Source organism: Camellia sinensis, chromosome 4 (genome assembly GCF_055761805.1).
Source record: "Camellia sinensis isolate YWXY chromosome 4, ASM5576180v1, whole genome shotgun sequence".
NCBI classification, from domain to species: domain Eukaryota; kingdom Viridiplantae; phylum Streptophyta; class Magnoliopsida; order Ericales; family Theaceae; genus Camellia; species Camellia sinensis.
Window position 1 is genome coordinate 188,166,853 of NC_138964.1, and position 15,432 is coordinate 188,182,284.

The 15,432-nt window shown below is 36.1% G+C and overlaps 2 protein-coding genes across 15 annotated transcripts in view; one reads left to right on the top strand and one right to left on the bottom strand.

Moving 5' to 3' along the window:
* The first annotated feature begins 604 nt into the window (after positions 1-604).
* The window catches only part of LOC114257606 (uncharacterized), a 47,923-nt gene continuing 33,095 nt past the window's right edge, over positions 605-15,432 (top strand). For 11 of the 14 annotated variants that reach the window (XM_082867193.1, XM_082867192.1, XM_082867194.1 and 8 more), the window contains exons 1-3: positions 2,857-3,169; positions 13,947-14,056; positions 14,323-14,632. In XM_082867193.1, coding sequence (XP_082723319.1) covers positions 14,051-14,056; positions 14,323-14,632 — 316 coding nt within the window. In that variant the 5' untranslated portion in view covers positions 2,857-3,169; positions 13,947-14,050. Of the gene's footprint in view, positions 945-2,856; positions 3,170-13,946; positions 14,057-14,322; positions 14,633-15,432 lie in introns of those variants that run through there. The other 3 variants (XM_082867195.1, XM_082867188.1, XM_082867191.1) reach the window with 3 other exon arrangements.
* On the bottom strand, positions 4,215-5,510 carry LOC114257608 (uncharacterized). The gene is made up of 3 exons (XM_082923941.1): positions 5,155-5,510; positions 4,979-5,036; positions 4,215-4,670 (listed from the first exon to the last, which is right to left on the bottom strand). The coding sequence occupies exons 1-3, from the start codon at positions 5,508-5,510 to the stop codon at positions 4,215-4,217; spliced, it is 870 nt and encodes a 289-aa protein (XP_082780067.1).

Here is a 15,432-nt window from a genome sequence, read left to right on the forward strand (position 1 = left end):
TAAACCAAACAAGATATCTACCACTAGATATCTTATCCTAAGGTTGTAAAAAAGTCGAGTCGTGCCCAGCAAAACCGAGTTGAGTCAAGTTTTAGTATGTTTAGGTTTGTTTATTAAGATTTTAACGAGCTCGAGGTCGAGATCAAACTCGAGCTTAATAAAATTTAACGAACTGAGCTCGAGCCAAGTTGGTTTAGACTTGACTCGAGGTTAAGCCTGCTCACGAATTTTAACGAGTTAAAAAATTTATAAATTTATACTTGCATATAAGATTAAAGTTACAATTAAAATTTTGATTATATAATTATATATAAAATATATATAAATATTCTAAAAAACATTAATATTTGATCAAAATAATAATACCAACCATCACTATTATATAAATGTATTATTTATAATTAATTATTATTTATATTTTTTAAATATATAAATAATATGTCTATTTTATTTTTTTTTATATATTTTTATATTATTTAATATATAAATAATAAATATTAAACGAGTCGAGATGACAAATGAAACTTTAGAATATTTAAGTTTTATTTATTAAAAATGTAACGAGCTCAAATTTAAAAAAAAATTAACAATGAAATTCAAATGAGCGCTTAACGATCGCAGCTCAAACCTGTTCGGGAACGGGCTCTTTATTTGCGGCCATATCTTCTCCCATGGCTCACTTCCTCCAAACAAAATGTTGTTACAGTTTGAGAGAGAACAGGGTTTAAGCTCTCACGCCAGAAAATCGAGAAATCGAACTTGGAGAAAGTCATCAATGGCCGACTCTTCTCTCCCTTCTCTTCTCCTTCTCCTTCTCCTTCTCCGCAGACCGACTCTTCCAATTCGGCTACGAAGTCCGAGCCGGCCCCCGATGAGACGAGTGGCGGTTTCGATCCTGAATCGTTGGAGAGAGGGGACAAAGCCCTCCAGCAAATCAACACAGGGTATTATAATTTTCTCGGAAATTTTTTTCCCAACATGAATATTCATATTTTGTTCGTTATAGAGATTATTTGTTGAATTGGAGGCAGAGAAAGCTCACTACGAAGCCATTCAATCTCAATCTCAATCTCAAATAGTGGGTGATGTTTGTTTTATATCCCTTTAGAATTATGGAAAATTTTGATACTGTGCTCGAATGAATGACTACTTATCAATTGAAGTTTTAGAAAATGGACTTACCATTGTCACCCAAAAAATGTCAACCTAATTCATTCCCCGAATTACTGCAACATTTATTTGGTTTCACTAATTTAATTTTTTTTATATAAATAATCTAAATACTGAAAGCTAAAAAATTAGCTGATCAGATAATTAAAATGGGATCCGTGAACTCGTGGATCTAAACTGGACTAATTTCTGTCTATATGTGAACTCAATCTATATAAATAAAAAAAATAAAAAATCCATGATTAAGCTTTATGGGCCCTGTCCAGCCCAGCCCAGCCCAGCCCAGCCCATGAATCCGACCCAAGCCCAAATCAACGGTTATGCGTACGCACCTCTCTTCTATTTTTTTATATTTAAAAAATTCCCCAACTTTTGATTCAATTGAACGTTTAAACCCTTAGGGCAAACTGGATAATCCATCGTATTGTTAGTCGTGGATACGTTGTCCAGGATTATTTAGTTAGACTAAATTTGTATCTATGTTTATTTAGTTATGAAATTAAATGTCTGGATTAGATTATTCAATTGAATTCTATGTTTATTTAGGATATTATGGAGTAGGATAAATACTCAAAAGATTATTTTATCCTTTTAAATTGTTTACTAGATAATAAGAATATAAAATCTCAGTTATAAATTTTATTTAATTTTTTTACTAAAACTTTTAAAAACTTAAATAAATAGAATATTAATGAGTACACAAATTTATTTTAATTTATAGTTGAGATTTTTAAATTTTATTTACTTTAATTAATACCATATGATTATTAAAATAAATAATTATTTATAAATTTACTTTAATTTATAGTTGAGATTTTTTTAAATAACTTAATAATAAATTTTATTTTTAAAAAGATATTAAATAGTGAAGATCAAAAATGTAATTTTACTAGTATCTAATTCTATAAGATAAATTATTCTAAGATTTTTATCCAAAAAAGTCTATCTCAAACAAGACTTTTTAATCTCAAAATAACTAAAAAGTTAAAAAATCAAAAAGCCAACCCACATCCCAAACAAAGGCTTAATATATTTGAGATTAATAATCAGGTACAAAATTTTTAAACCAAACAAGATATCTACTACTAGATATCTTATCCTAAGGTTGTAAAAGAGTCGAGCCGTGCCCAGCAGAACCAAGTCGAGTCAAGTTTTAGTATGTTTAGGTTTGTTTATTAAGATTTTAACGAGCTCGAGGTCGAGATCAAACTCGAGCTTAATAAAATTTAACGGACTGAGCTCGAGCCAAGTTGGTTTATGCTTGACTCGAGGTTAAGCCTGCTCACGAATTTTAACGAGTTAAAAAATTTATAAATTTATATATGCATATAAGATTAAAGTTACAATTAAAATTTTGATTATATAATTATATATAAAATATATATAAATACTCTAAAAAAAAATAATATTTTATCAAAATAATAATACCAACCATCACTATTATATAAATGTACTATTTATAATTAATTATTATTTATATTTTTTAAATATATAAATAATATGTCTATTTTATTTTTTTTATATATTTTTATATTATTTAATATATAAATAATAAATATTAAACGAGTCGAGATGACGAACGAAACTTTCGAATATTTAAGTTTTATTTATTAAAAATGTAACGAGCTCAAATTTAAAAAAAATTTAACAATGAAATTCAAATGAGCGCTTAACGAGCGCAGCTCAAACCTGTTCGGGAACGGGCTCTTTATTTGCGGCCATATCTTCTCCCATGGCTTACTTCCTCCAAACAAAATGTTGTTACAGTTTGAGAGAGAACAGGGTTTAAGCTCTCAGGCCAGAAAATCGAGAAATCGAACTTGGAGAAAGTCATCAATGGCCGACTCTTCTCTCCCTTCTCTTCTCCTTCTCCTTCTCCGCAGACCGACTCTTCCAATTCGGCTACGAAGTCCGAGCCGGCCCCCGATGAGCCGAGAGGCGGTTTCGATCCTGAATCGTTGGAGAGAGGCGCCAAAGTCCTCCAGCAAATCAACACAGGGTATTATAATATTCTCGGAATTTTTTTTCCCAACATGAATATTCATATTTTGTTCGTTATAGAGGTTATTTGTTGAACTGGAGGCAGAGAAAGCTCACTACGAAGCCATTCAATCTCAATCTCAATCTCAAATAGTGGGTGATGTTTGTTTTATATCCCTTTAGAATTATGGAAAATTTTGATACTGTGCTCGAATGAATGACTACTTATCAATTGAAGTTTTAGAAAATGGACTTGCCATTGTCACCCAAAAAATGTCAACCTAATTCATTCCCCGAATTACTGCAACATTTATTTGGTTTCACTACAAAAAGAACCAAAATCTCTGTTCCATTTCAATGTTGCTGTTGTCACATTAGCTTGTGAAAAGGATTGGGTTGAATATCTCCGGCGTGTTAAGTACTCTACTTTAGGAAAACTCATGTGATAATAAGGATTTTTGTATCATAAAAGAAAGGGGAAAAAAAAAAAAAAGGTATCATACCAAAAAATCACTCATAACCTTTGGCTTTGAATAAGGGAAAAGCCAACCTTTCATTGGTAATGATTAAAACTGGATAGACAGAACAAGACAGTTTTTTGTTTTTAGAAAATGAGTTGGTTTTTGTGATTCGTACTTACTACTGAAACTGAACCTGCTTATCAAACAACGTGATAGGAGCAGTGTTTTTAAAGGCTCAAGGCGCACTAAGGGGCCTAAGTCTCTCGGGGCCTAGGCGCGGGCTTTATTGAAGTAAGGCGTACAGTCTTCGTGAAAAATAAAAAAATTAACATAGACTAATCATTCATAGTACTAAAACAATTTTTTAAAAAATAAAAAGAAATCAAGATTTAAGACAAAATATAGAATAATTCTCAAAGTCATAAAAGGGCATATTACATAACATTCCAATTTTCAAAAATCAAATAATCCACATTCAATAAAATAAAAATAAAAACATAAATACTAAACATCCAAAACATAAATATCTAACAAATACTAATATATGTCTTAATACTTAAAAACATTAATATCAAAAGAAAGGGTAGGTTAGGTCGGTGTCAGTCAATCATCATCCTCAACATCAATGGCAACATCTTCTTCTCCATCAGTTGATTTATATCCCTCAACATCTTCCTCCTCTGTGTCATCTGAGCCCGCTTCCTCGTCATCTATTAATTGAAGTGGAGTAAATGTTGATGATTTAGATATCCTCGGTTGTGCCTTTGAGCGTGAACTTGTTGCTCTACTTGCATGGCTACTTACTTCTACTCCAGAAGCTCTAGCAACAGTGGCCCACGTCAAGCCATCATCATCATCAAACACAGGCTTATTATCTTCATCTGATTCTCCATCCATCCTCCCAAGCAACCATTCATTGCTTTCATCAATATTTTGCAAAGATATGGGATCAAGACTGTTGCGCAAGTCATACCTAAATCTCAATGTTCTATTGTATTTGACATACACTAAATCATTGAGACGTTGTTGTTCCAATCTATTTCTTTTCTTACTATGAAGCTGCAAGTATTAAAAAGATATTAAATTCTATATAATGAGAATAAAAAATATTTGAATTGAACAAAAAATTAGTTAGAGTGTTAAATACTCACATGTTCGAATACACTCCAATTTCGTTCACAACCCTATGAACTACATGTTAGGCTAAGGACTTTTATGGCAAAAGTTTGCAAGTTTGGAGTATAAGAACTATATGATGCCCACCAATTAGCTGCGATAATCCACTAGTTAGAAATAACTGTTACCAAGTATTGAATTTTACTAAAAGTATTACTAAAAATAAACTCTATGAGTCTATAATATATTACCTGGTGCTCTTGTATTTCTTTGCCTAATCGCAACAGACTTGCCAAAAAGACTCTCAGCCTTCATATAAATACTCATCTCATTAGTGATCAAATCTTGAACAGTGACATCCGGGACCAACCTTTACATGCATTCATAAAACCCATTCATCACTTAATGATCTTTTTGCACCTCTAACACTTTTGGGTAAAAGAATTCTGGGTTAAGAAAATGTGCAGCTGCATGTAAAGGCCGATGCAATTGGACATCCCATCTTTTGTCAATGATTTCGAAGATTTCATTATACTTCTCTTCTTTATGATCAAATGAACTTGCAATGCATTCTTTTGCCCTATCCATTGCCTCATAAATGTATCCCATGGGAGGTTTCTTCTCGGTATCAACCAATCTAAGCATTTTGACAAGAGGACCTGAGACCTTAAGGGCAAACACAACAGTATTCGAAAATGAAGGCATCAACAAAGTTTGTGCCATTCTTTTACCTTGTGGCTCCTTTGCCCATTTGCTTGAGGTCCAGTCTTCGGAGGTGACCATCTTTCTCAAATTGTTTTTTTGTTGATGCATCCTAGACAAAGTAAAAAAGGCAGTTATAAATTTAGTTTTTGCAGGCTTGATCAAATTCTTCAAATTTGTATAGCGCCTCATCATGTTTAGCAACGTAGGCCGATTGTAAATGTAGCCATGTACTGCAACTAAGAAGCACGGACACTTCTAAGAAGGTGACGTATCCGTGTCGGACACCGACACTCTTTGGACTCTCTTAGGACACGTGTCCGATACTCTTCAAAACGTGTCCTATTTTTAAAATATTTTTAAAGACCCGGACACTCTTTGGACACTTGGAGGACACACGTGTCAATTGTTTAAACACATGTGTCTATTGATTATAGATATGTAAAACTGCTGGAAATTTGTGTTAATGCATATAATATGATAGTGGTGTTGGTGGTAGATAGTGGCATGTATAGAATATGATAGTGGTGTTGGTGGTAGATAGTGGCATGTATAGAATATGATAGTGGTGTTGGTGGTAGATAGTGGCATGTATATAATATGATAGTGGTAGATAGTGGTAATATATAATATGTAAGTGGCATATAATGGGTTATAATGATGTTTGTAATATCTCCTATATAAGGAGTGTCATTTGGTCTTGTAAAATAAGAAGTTTTGAATATAACAAAAATATATTCCTTCTTCCTCATATTTTTGGAGTTCTTCTTCCTCATATTTTCTAAGTTGGTATCAGAGCAACAAAAAACGCAGCAGCCCTAAAACCGTCATAGCCATGTCGGAAGTCACGTCCGAAACCACTTCAACCCCTGCCGCTGCCATTCCGGTGAAAACGTCCAACTCTCACTCTGTCCAAATCACCACCATCCGCCTAAATGGTGATAATTTTCTCCGCTGGTCACAATCTGTCCGGATGTATATCCGTGGGCAAGGAAAGATCGGTTACATCACTGGTGACAAGAAGGCTCCTGCTGTTAATGATCCGCTGTTCGACAGTTGGGACGCTGAAAACTCCATGGTTATGACATGGTTGGTCAATTCTATGGAGGAGGATATAAGCTCTAATTACATGTGCTATCCTACTGCACAAGAATTGTGGGATAATGTTAGTCAGATGTATTCTGACCTAGGAAATCAATCTCAAGTTTTCGAATTAACTTTGAAGTTGGGAGAGATTCGTCAAGGAGATGATTCCGTCACCAAATATTTCAATTCGTTGAAAAGGTTGTGACAGGATCTTGACATCTTCAACACATACGAATGGAAATCGGTTGACGACTGCAACCACCACAAGAAAACTGTGGAAGACAGCCGTATTTACAAGTTTCTTGCCGGCCTCAACATTGAGTTCGATGAAGTGCGAGGAAGAATTATTGGCAGACCTCCTCTCCCATCCATTGGCGAAGTATTTGCCGAAGTCAGAAGGGAAGAGAGCCGAAGGAGCGTCATGCTTAAGAAAAAAGGTACTGGTGAATCAATTGAAATTTCTGCTTTAATTAGCGATGCTGCGGCCAACAAGGCTGCAAATTACCAGCGCAGGTTTGATGATAAGCCACGGGTCTGGTGTGATTTTTGCAACAAGCCTCGCCATACACGCGAAACGTGTTGGAAGATCCATGGCAAACCTGTCAACTGGAAAAGCAGCAAACAAGGAGAGAAGAATCGTGGCTTTCCTACCGCTAATGAAGCCGATTCAGGTCCCTTCAACAAAGAGCAGATTGATCAACTCTTAAAGCTGATAAAATCCAACTCCTCATCCGGTACTCCTAGTGTTTTGTTGGCACAAACAGGTAGAAATCCTAAAGCCTTCTCTTGCCTAAACTTCTCTCCGTGGATCATAGATTCCGGTGCCTCCGATCACATGACTAGTTTTTCCCATTTATTTAGTACCTATTTCCCTTGTTCTGGTCATGACAAAATCAGAATAGCCGATGGTAGTTTTTCACCTATTGCAGGAAAAGGATTTATTAAACTAACTGAGAAAATTAATCTCAATGCTGTTCTTCACGTTCCCAACTTAGCCTGTAACCTTTTGTCTGTCAGTAAACTATCTAAGGATTCTAATTGTCGTGTTACATTTTTTGAATCCCATTGTGAATTTCAGGACCAGAACTCGGGGATGATGATTGGGCGTGCTAGGATGCTTGAAGGTCTTTACTACTTTGATGAAGTACCTGCTAGTAATAAAAAAGCTCAGAGCTTTAATAGTACTAGTTCAATCTCTGTTCGAGAAAAAATAATGCTATGGCACTATAGGCTAGGACATCCTAGTTTTCTTTATCTGAAACATTTATTTCCAGAATTATTTAAAGGGATTGATTGTTCTTCTTTTCATTGTGAAAGTTACATTTTTGCAAAATTTCATCGCTCTACTTATTTGCCAAAACCTTACCAGACTTCCAAACCTTTTTATTTGATTCATAGTGATGTTTGGGGCCCTTCTAAAATCACTCATCTTTCTGGTAAAAGATGGTTTGTTACATTTATTGATGACCATACCCGCTTATGTTGGATTTATTTGATGAATAAAAAATCTGACGTGAAAAATTTATTCACAAATTTTTACAATATGATTGAAAACCAATTTCAAACCAAAATTGGTATTTTACATTCTGATAATGGAACAGAATATTTCAATGAGCAGTTGGGTGAGTTTTTGGAAAAAAAGGGGATTTTTCATCAATCTACATGTCGGGATACCCCTCAACAAAATGGCATTGCAGAACGAAAAAATAAACATCTACTTGAAGTTGCACGTGCTATAATGTTTTACATGCATGTTCCTAAATATTTATGGGGTGAAGCAATTTTAACAGCCTCTTATTTGATAAACAGGATGCCTACAAAGGTGTTAACATACAAAACACCTTTCGATTGTCTCAAAGCTTTTTTTCCTGACACGAGGTTGTTTTCTGATTTACCCGCCAAAGTTTTTGGATGTACTGCCTATGTTCATGTTCCTAGTCAATTTCGTTCAAAACTTGACCCCCGTGCTATAAAATGTGTTTTTTTGGGTTATTCCTCAAACAAAAAGGGGTATAAGTGTTTCGATCCTCAAACCAAGAAATTTCATGTGAGTATGGATGTGTCATTTGTGGAAACAAAATCCTATTTCCCCAACACTTCTCTTCAGGGGGAGACAAGTGGAGTAGAAGACCGTTTTTGGGATATTTCTATCCCGCTCCCCAATGTCATTTATCCTACACAAAAACCACATCTGTCTGATAATGATCACTTAGGAGAACCAAGTTCTATGGTGCCTAGTCAAGAAGATTCTTGTTTAGGGGGAGAAATACTACAAAATGATCTAAATCCTGAGCTTCAGGTTTATACTAGGAAGCGATTTCATCTGAAGAATAATGACCTGAATGTCCATCCTAATAACCCGAATGTCCACCCGAGTTCTGGCATCGAAATTTTAGGTAATCCTATTCCTTCTATTTCCGACCTTGATGTTCCTATAGCAATTAGGAAAGGTGTCCGAAATTGCATTAAACATTCTATTGCAAATTACCTCTCCTATCAAAGACTGTCTAAAAACCATAGAGCTTTCGCATCTAGGATTTCACACTTGTTTGTTCCAAGAAATATACAGGAAGCATTGGATGATCCGAATTGGAAATTAGCAGTCATGGAGGAGATGAATGCTTTAAGGAGAAGTGGTACTTGGGAGATAGTTGATCTACCCAAAGACAAGAAAACAGTTGGGTGTAAATGGGTGTTTACGATAAAATGTAACGCAGATGGAAGCGTTGAGAGATACAAGGCGAGACTGGTGGCTAAAGGCTTCACTCAAACTTATGGGATCGACTATCAGGAGACGTTTGCTCCTGTTGCTAAAATAAATTCCATCAGAGTACTGTTATCTCTTGCAGTAAATTCAGATTGGCCTCTACATCAACTTGACATTAAGAATGCATTTCTCAATGGTGATCTTGAAGAGGAGGTGTTCATGAGCCTACCGCCGGGATTTGAGCAGAGACTTGGAAGCGACAGAGTATGCAGATTGAACAAGTCATTATACGGACTCAAACAATCACCAAGAGCGTGGTTTGAACGCTTTGGGAAGGCAGTTATCAGTTGTGGCTTCTCGCAGAGTCAAGCAGATCACACAATATTTTATAAACATTCAAAAAACAGTAAAATTGCAATTTTGATTGTTTATGTTGATGACATCATTTTAACTGGTAATGATGAAGCAGAGTTAGCAGCCCTCAAAGAGAAACTCGCAAAAGAATTTCACATTAAGGATCTGGGAGCTCTCAAGTATTTCCTCGGAATGGAATTTGCAAGATCCAAGGAAGGTATATTCGTTAATCAGAGAAAATATGTTCTTGATCTCCTTGGAGAAACAGGTATGCTTGGTTGTAAGATGGTGGAGACTCCGATCGAGCCTAACTTGAAGTTACAAGCTGCTAAGGCTGAAGAAGTCAAAGAGAGGGAACAATATCAGCGACTTGTCGGGAAATTGATTTACTTGTCTCATACGCGGCCTGATATTGCCTTTGCAGTCAGCATGGTAAGTCAATTCATGCACTCACCAGGGACAGAGCACTTTGAGGCCGTTTATAAGATCTTAAGATATTTGAAAGGAACTCCAGGGAGAGGCTTACTGTTCAAGAAACATGGACATCTTCAAGTTGAAGTATACACAGATGCAGACTGGGCAGGAAGTGTTACAGACAGGAGATCAACATCCGGATACTGCTCCTTTGTAGGTGGGAACCTAGTTACATGGCGGAGTAAAAAACAGAATGTGGTAGCTAGAAGTAGTGCAGAAGTAGAGTTCAGAGCTGTTGCCCATGGAATCTGTGAAGTAATGTGGATTAAAAGAATTCTTGAAGAATTAAAGCTTTCTCACCCGACACCTATGAAGGTCTATTGTGACAACAAAGCAGCTATATCTATAGCTCATAATCCAGTTCTACATGATCGCACAAAACATATAGAAGTGGATAAACATTTCATCAAGGAGAAAATCAATGCTGGCATAATCTGTATGACCTACCTTCCAACAGGTGAACAATTAGCTGATGTGCTAACGAAGGGACTACACAAGAAGCAATTTGATAAGCTGACTAGCAAGCTGGCTATGGAAGATATCTTCAAACCAGCTTGAGGGGGAGTGCTGGAAATTTGTGTTAATGCATATAATATGATAGTGGTGTTGGTGGTAGATAGTGGCATGTATAGAATATGATAGTGGTGTTGGTGGTAGATAGTGGCATGTATAGAATATGATAGTGGTGTTGGTGGTAGATAGTGGCATGTATATAATATGATAGTGGTAGATAGTGGTAATATATAATATGTAAGTGGCATATAATGGGTTATAATGATGTTTGTAATATCTCCTATATAAGGAGTGTCATTTGGTCTTGTAAAATAAGAAGTTTTGAATATAACAGAAATATATTCCTTCTTCCTCATATTTTCGGAGTTCTTCTTCCTCATATTTTCTAAGTAAAACTAATTATAAGTTTGAACAAAACAACTTAAGATACAATAATAAAACAAAAACTATATAAATTTATAGGAAATAGTGCTATATTACATTTTTTATTATCTTTGAATGATATATTCATATATATAACATATAATAAATATATAAAATTATATATTTCATGCGTGTCTTCCACGTGTCATGTCCTGCATTTTTTTAAAATTAACGCGTCGGCGTGTCCGTGCCGTATTCGTGTCGTGTCACGTGTCCGTGCCCATGCTTCTTAGTACTGCAATACCCCTTTCAAATGTCTTTTTCAGTCTAGGTATCTTGAAAATGTCTTCTAACATCAAGTTCAAACAATGAGCAGCACATGTTGTCCAATACAAGTGTTCATATTTAGCTTCCAAAAACCTCCCTATAATGTAACAATAACAAAGAATTATTATTTTCAAGTTTTTAAATTTTAAATACAAAACAAATTATGAGTAAACAATTTTGATGTAAGGAATGAGGAAATATTCTTACCCGCCAACACATTAGTTGCAGCACTATCAGTGATAACTTACACCACATTCTCTTTTCCAACTTTCTCCACAAACTTGTCTAGTAATTCAAATAGCTTTTGCCCATCATTTGAATAGCTAGAAGCATCAACCGACTCAACAAACATGGTTCCTCTTGGACAATTAACTAAAAAGTTAATCAATGTCTTTCCTCTCTTATCAGTCCAACCATCAGCCATTATGGAACACTCGTATTTTGCACAATCCTCTTTATGATTCTTCATCAAATTTTCAGTATGTTTCATTTTTTTTTTGAGTTGGGTAACCCGCACTTCATGGTAAGTCGGTGGCTTCATACTAGGACCATATTGGCCAATGGCTTCAATCATTGGTCCAAAACTCTCATAATTTACTACATTAAAAGAGATACCAGCATCATACATCCACCTTGCAAATCTTTGTATTGCCCGAGCTCTCATTTCTTTTTTGTAAGGGTCATTTGCATCAATTTTGGTTTGTTTCCCTTTTGCTTGGTCTCTTCGATTTTTCACCATTGATTCAGGATTGGGTGTGAAGTAAACATCCATGGGCCCTTTTCTCTTTGGCATTTTTGATTTTGATTTGGATTTGGATGAACCTTGGCTACTACTTGTCAACTTACGGTGTTGATTGACATTGATCTCAACGACATCTTCATCTTCATCTTCCATGTCCATGTCATCGAAATCAGGCAACATGTTCATTTCTTCTTTTTGTGTCTTTTTTTTTGACACGAACTCTCTAATCTCTTCTCTTACATGAGAAGGACACTTCGGGCAAGTAGTGACATTCCTATAACCTCCAGCGAAGTGTTGTTTCACCTGATAAACACCTCCATTTGATACTTTACCACAAAAATTACACTCGAACTTATTTAAATTATTCTCCTCTACCAAATGGGTATATCGGATCTTTCTATTACCTTCCGATGTCATTTTCTACACGACAAATTTAATAAATGAAAAAATAATTGTATTAAAAGAATAAATAGAAAACAAATTTAATCCCTAACAGATAAAGGAAAAAAAAATACCAATACCACATTGTATTAATTAATTATTTGTGAATAATTAATTATTTGTAATTTTTTTTTCCTAACAGATAAAGGAAAAAAAATATCAATAGCATATTACAAATAATTAATTATTTGTAATTTTTTTTCCCTAACAGATAAATTCTTCTCTTACATATTACAAATAATTTTTTTTTCCCCTAATTTTTGTATTTTTTTTTTGTAAATTGTTCTCTTACATTTTTTTTCAAAGACTCAACTCAAAAAAAAGAACTGAAAGTCGAAGGCAAAACAGAGCACTGAAGAAGGAGAGAGAGGAAGAGTTGAAGGCAAAACAGAGCACTGAAGAAGTCGAACCCCCCCCCCTCCAAAAAAAAAAAAGAAAAGAAAGTAGAACTGAAAGTTGATGCAGAACTGAAAGTCGAAGACGAAGAAGAAGGAGAAGGGGAGAGAGAGTCGAAGTCAAATAGACCTGCGAAGTCGAAGCCGAAGTCCAGTGTCGCTGTCGCTGTCGCAGTCGAAGTCCAGCTCCAGCAGCCCAGTCGAAGTCGAAGTCAATTGCGAGGTGAAAGAGGAAGAGACGACTTCGATTAGGGTTCATCTGAGTCGTATTTGGCTCATATGGCACATGAGTTGTAATCCTCTGTGATTACGAGCCATTCGAAAGGTTCATCTGAGTCGTTAGATCAGATCTAACTCTTAAACAATCAGTCGCGCCTAAGCGAGATCCTTGTGCCTCTCTCGCCTGGTTCTAGTCGCTGCTAAGGCGCGCGCCTATCTAAAAGCGCCTCGCCTGGTACCTGTTCAATCGCAGGCAGTGCGCCTCGCCTCGCCTCGCCTCGCCTTGCGCCTAGGCGCACTTTTCACAACACTGGATAGGAGGTTGTTACAATTTCCATTAACTGTGTTTGCTTTGGGGATTTGGAGAGGAAAAGAGAAAATGTAGGTGAAATATGAATAAAATATACTTATATTTTACTTAGTTTTACCCACTTTTTTCTTTCCCTTTCTAAATCATTCCCAAATCCCTTAACTAGGGATTTGAAAATCTATAGATGGAAGCCTTCCATAACTATGGAACATGTCAACGGATATCAGTCGTAACTAATTAGGCCTAGCCTAGTTAGCCACTATGACTTTCTTAAGGGCTTAGTGCCTAAGGGGAGGTCATCGGTTCAACTCTCCTTAGGAGAGTTGAATTAAGGGGGCAAGCACTTGGTGCTTTGCCAAGGGTGGGGTGCTTACTCCCATAGGTGCTAATTTAACGACTAACAATTGACTTTTGCCGGTCGAACAAAAAAAAAAAAAAAAAAGGATATCAGTCGCACTTCAATAGTTCTCACAAATTCTCAGTTTCCTTGCATAATGCCAAAATATGTTATCTTTATTAAGTTTCAGTTTATTTATTTTCTTATCTTCTGCTATCTCTTTTGTTACCATTATATCTGCATTGGCAGGATAAACAACGGAAAATGGCCGCGGAACAAAGGAATTTAATTCAACAAGAAGAACAAACAAAGGCACAAATGCTACAATAGGAAGATGAATTGGCTAGAAAAGAATGCAGGTAATAAGAGTAGTTTTTATTTATTTTTTTCCTTTGTAGGACTTGAGAACTTGACCAGAGTAGACTCTTTCCTCCTTTGTGAAACCTTGTTGGAGTTTTTGGCTTTAAGAATATAACATGTATTGTCACATCCATTCAAATGTAACTTCAGTTGATATTTGAACACCTTTGACTTGTAGAGTTTTCGTTCCTCCTTTAAAATGTTGAGAAAATCAGAAGATAATTACCATTAAGCAGGTTAAATTTATTATTGTCATTGTTTTCAGATCGACCATGAATCTCAGAGGCGGCACAATGCTGAATTGGGTAGGATGCAAGAGGAGTACTCCATACGGAAAGAACAAGCAAGGAGAGCAACTGAAGATCAGATCCAAGCTCAGCAATGCCAGACTGAGAAAGAGAGAGCTAAAATGGAACGCGAAACCATAAGAGTGAAGGCCATAGCTGAGGCTGAAGGTCGGGCCCACGAAGCAAAACTGACAGAGGACCATAACAGAAAAATGCTTATAGAACGGATCAGTGGCGAAAGAGAGAAGTGGCTTGTTGCCATCAATACGACTTTTACTCACATTGAAGGTATACAACAAATAACCATGCATTCATATTCTGTCTTTTATTATAAGTCTTACAAGTTGGCTCTACAGTAAGTGGTTTCTCATATGAAGATGCTATTTGTGCTGAGTTTTAGTTGAGTTGCATCTGTGGTGCTTTCAGTAGTCTTTATTCATTTGAAGTGGTGTTAAAATTTACCATCACCTACCACCAATTTACCATCACCTACCACCACCTACTCCTCACCTACTCCTCACCTACTACACTCACCCTCTCCTATATAATGAGCCACTCACCATTTGTAATATACATATCAAAAGATCAATCAATAATATACATCAATTTTTACATGGTATCAGAGCTATAAGATTTAGACCTATACTCCTTTCTTTCCGGCGGGCAGCCGACCGGCAACCTTGCCTTCGCTGCCCGCGGGAGTTTTTCAACACATACCAGAAACTCTCTTTCTCTGACTATCCGTCTCTACTCAATCCTCTCTAATCATCAGAAATATAAAATCGATTGCAGCTTATTACACCCCTCAGAAATTGCACGGAGACCCACATCAGAAACGGGGCCCTCACTATCCTCGCTGGCATCAATAGGGAAAACCCGAAGTTCACGGAGATCCTTACATGTTGCAGCCACCGCCTGAAGTCCTTTATCACACACCGAATCGAGCACCCAAAAGATCTGGAGTTTCTGGCTGATTCGTTTCCCTATTTCAAAGAGCTCGTGCTTGTCTGTTGCGATGGCTTCGGTACCAGTGGTCTCGCTGTGATTGCCAACAAGTGCAGGCAACTTCGAGTGCTTGATCTGATTGA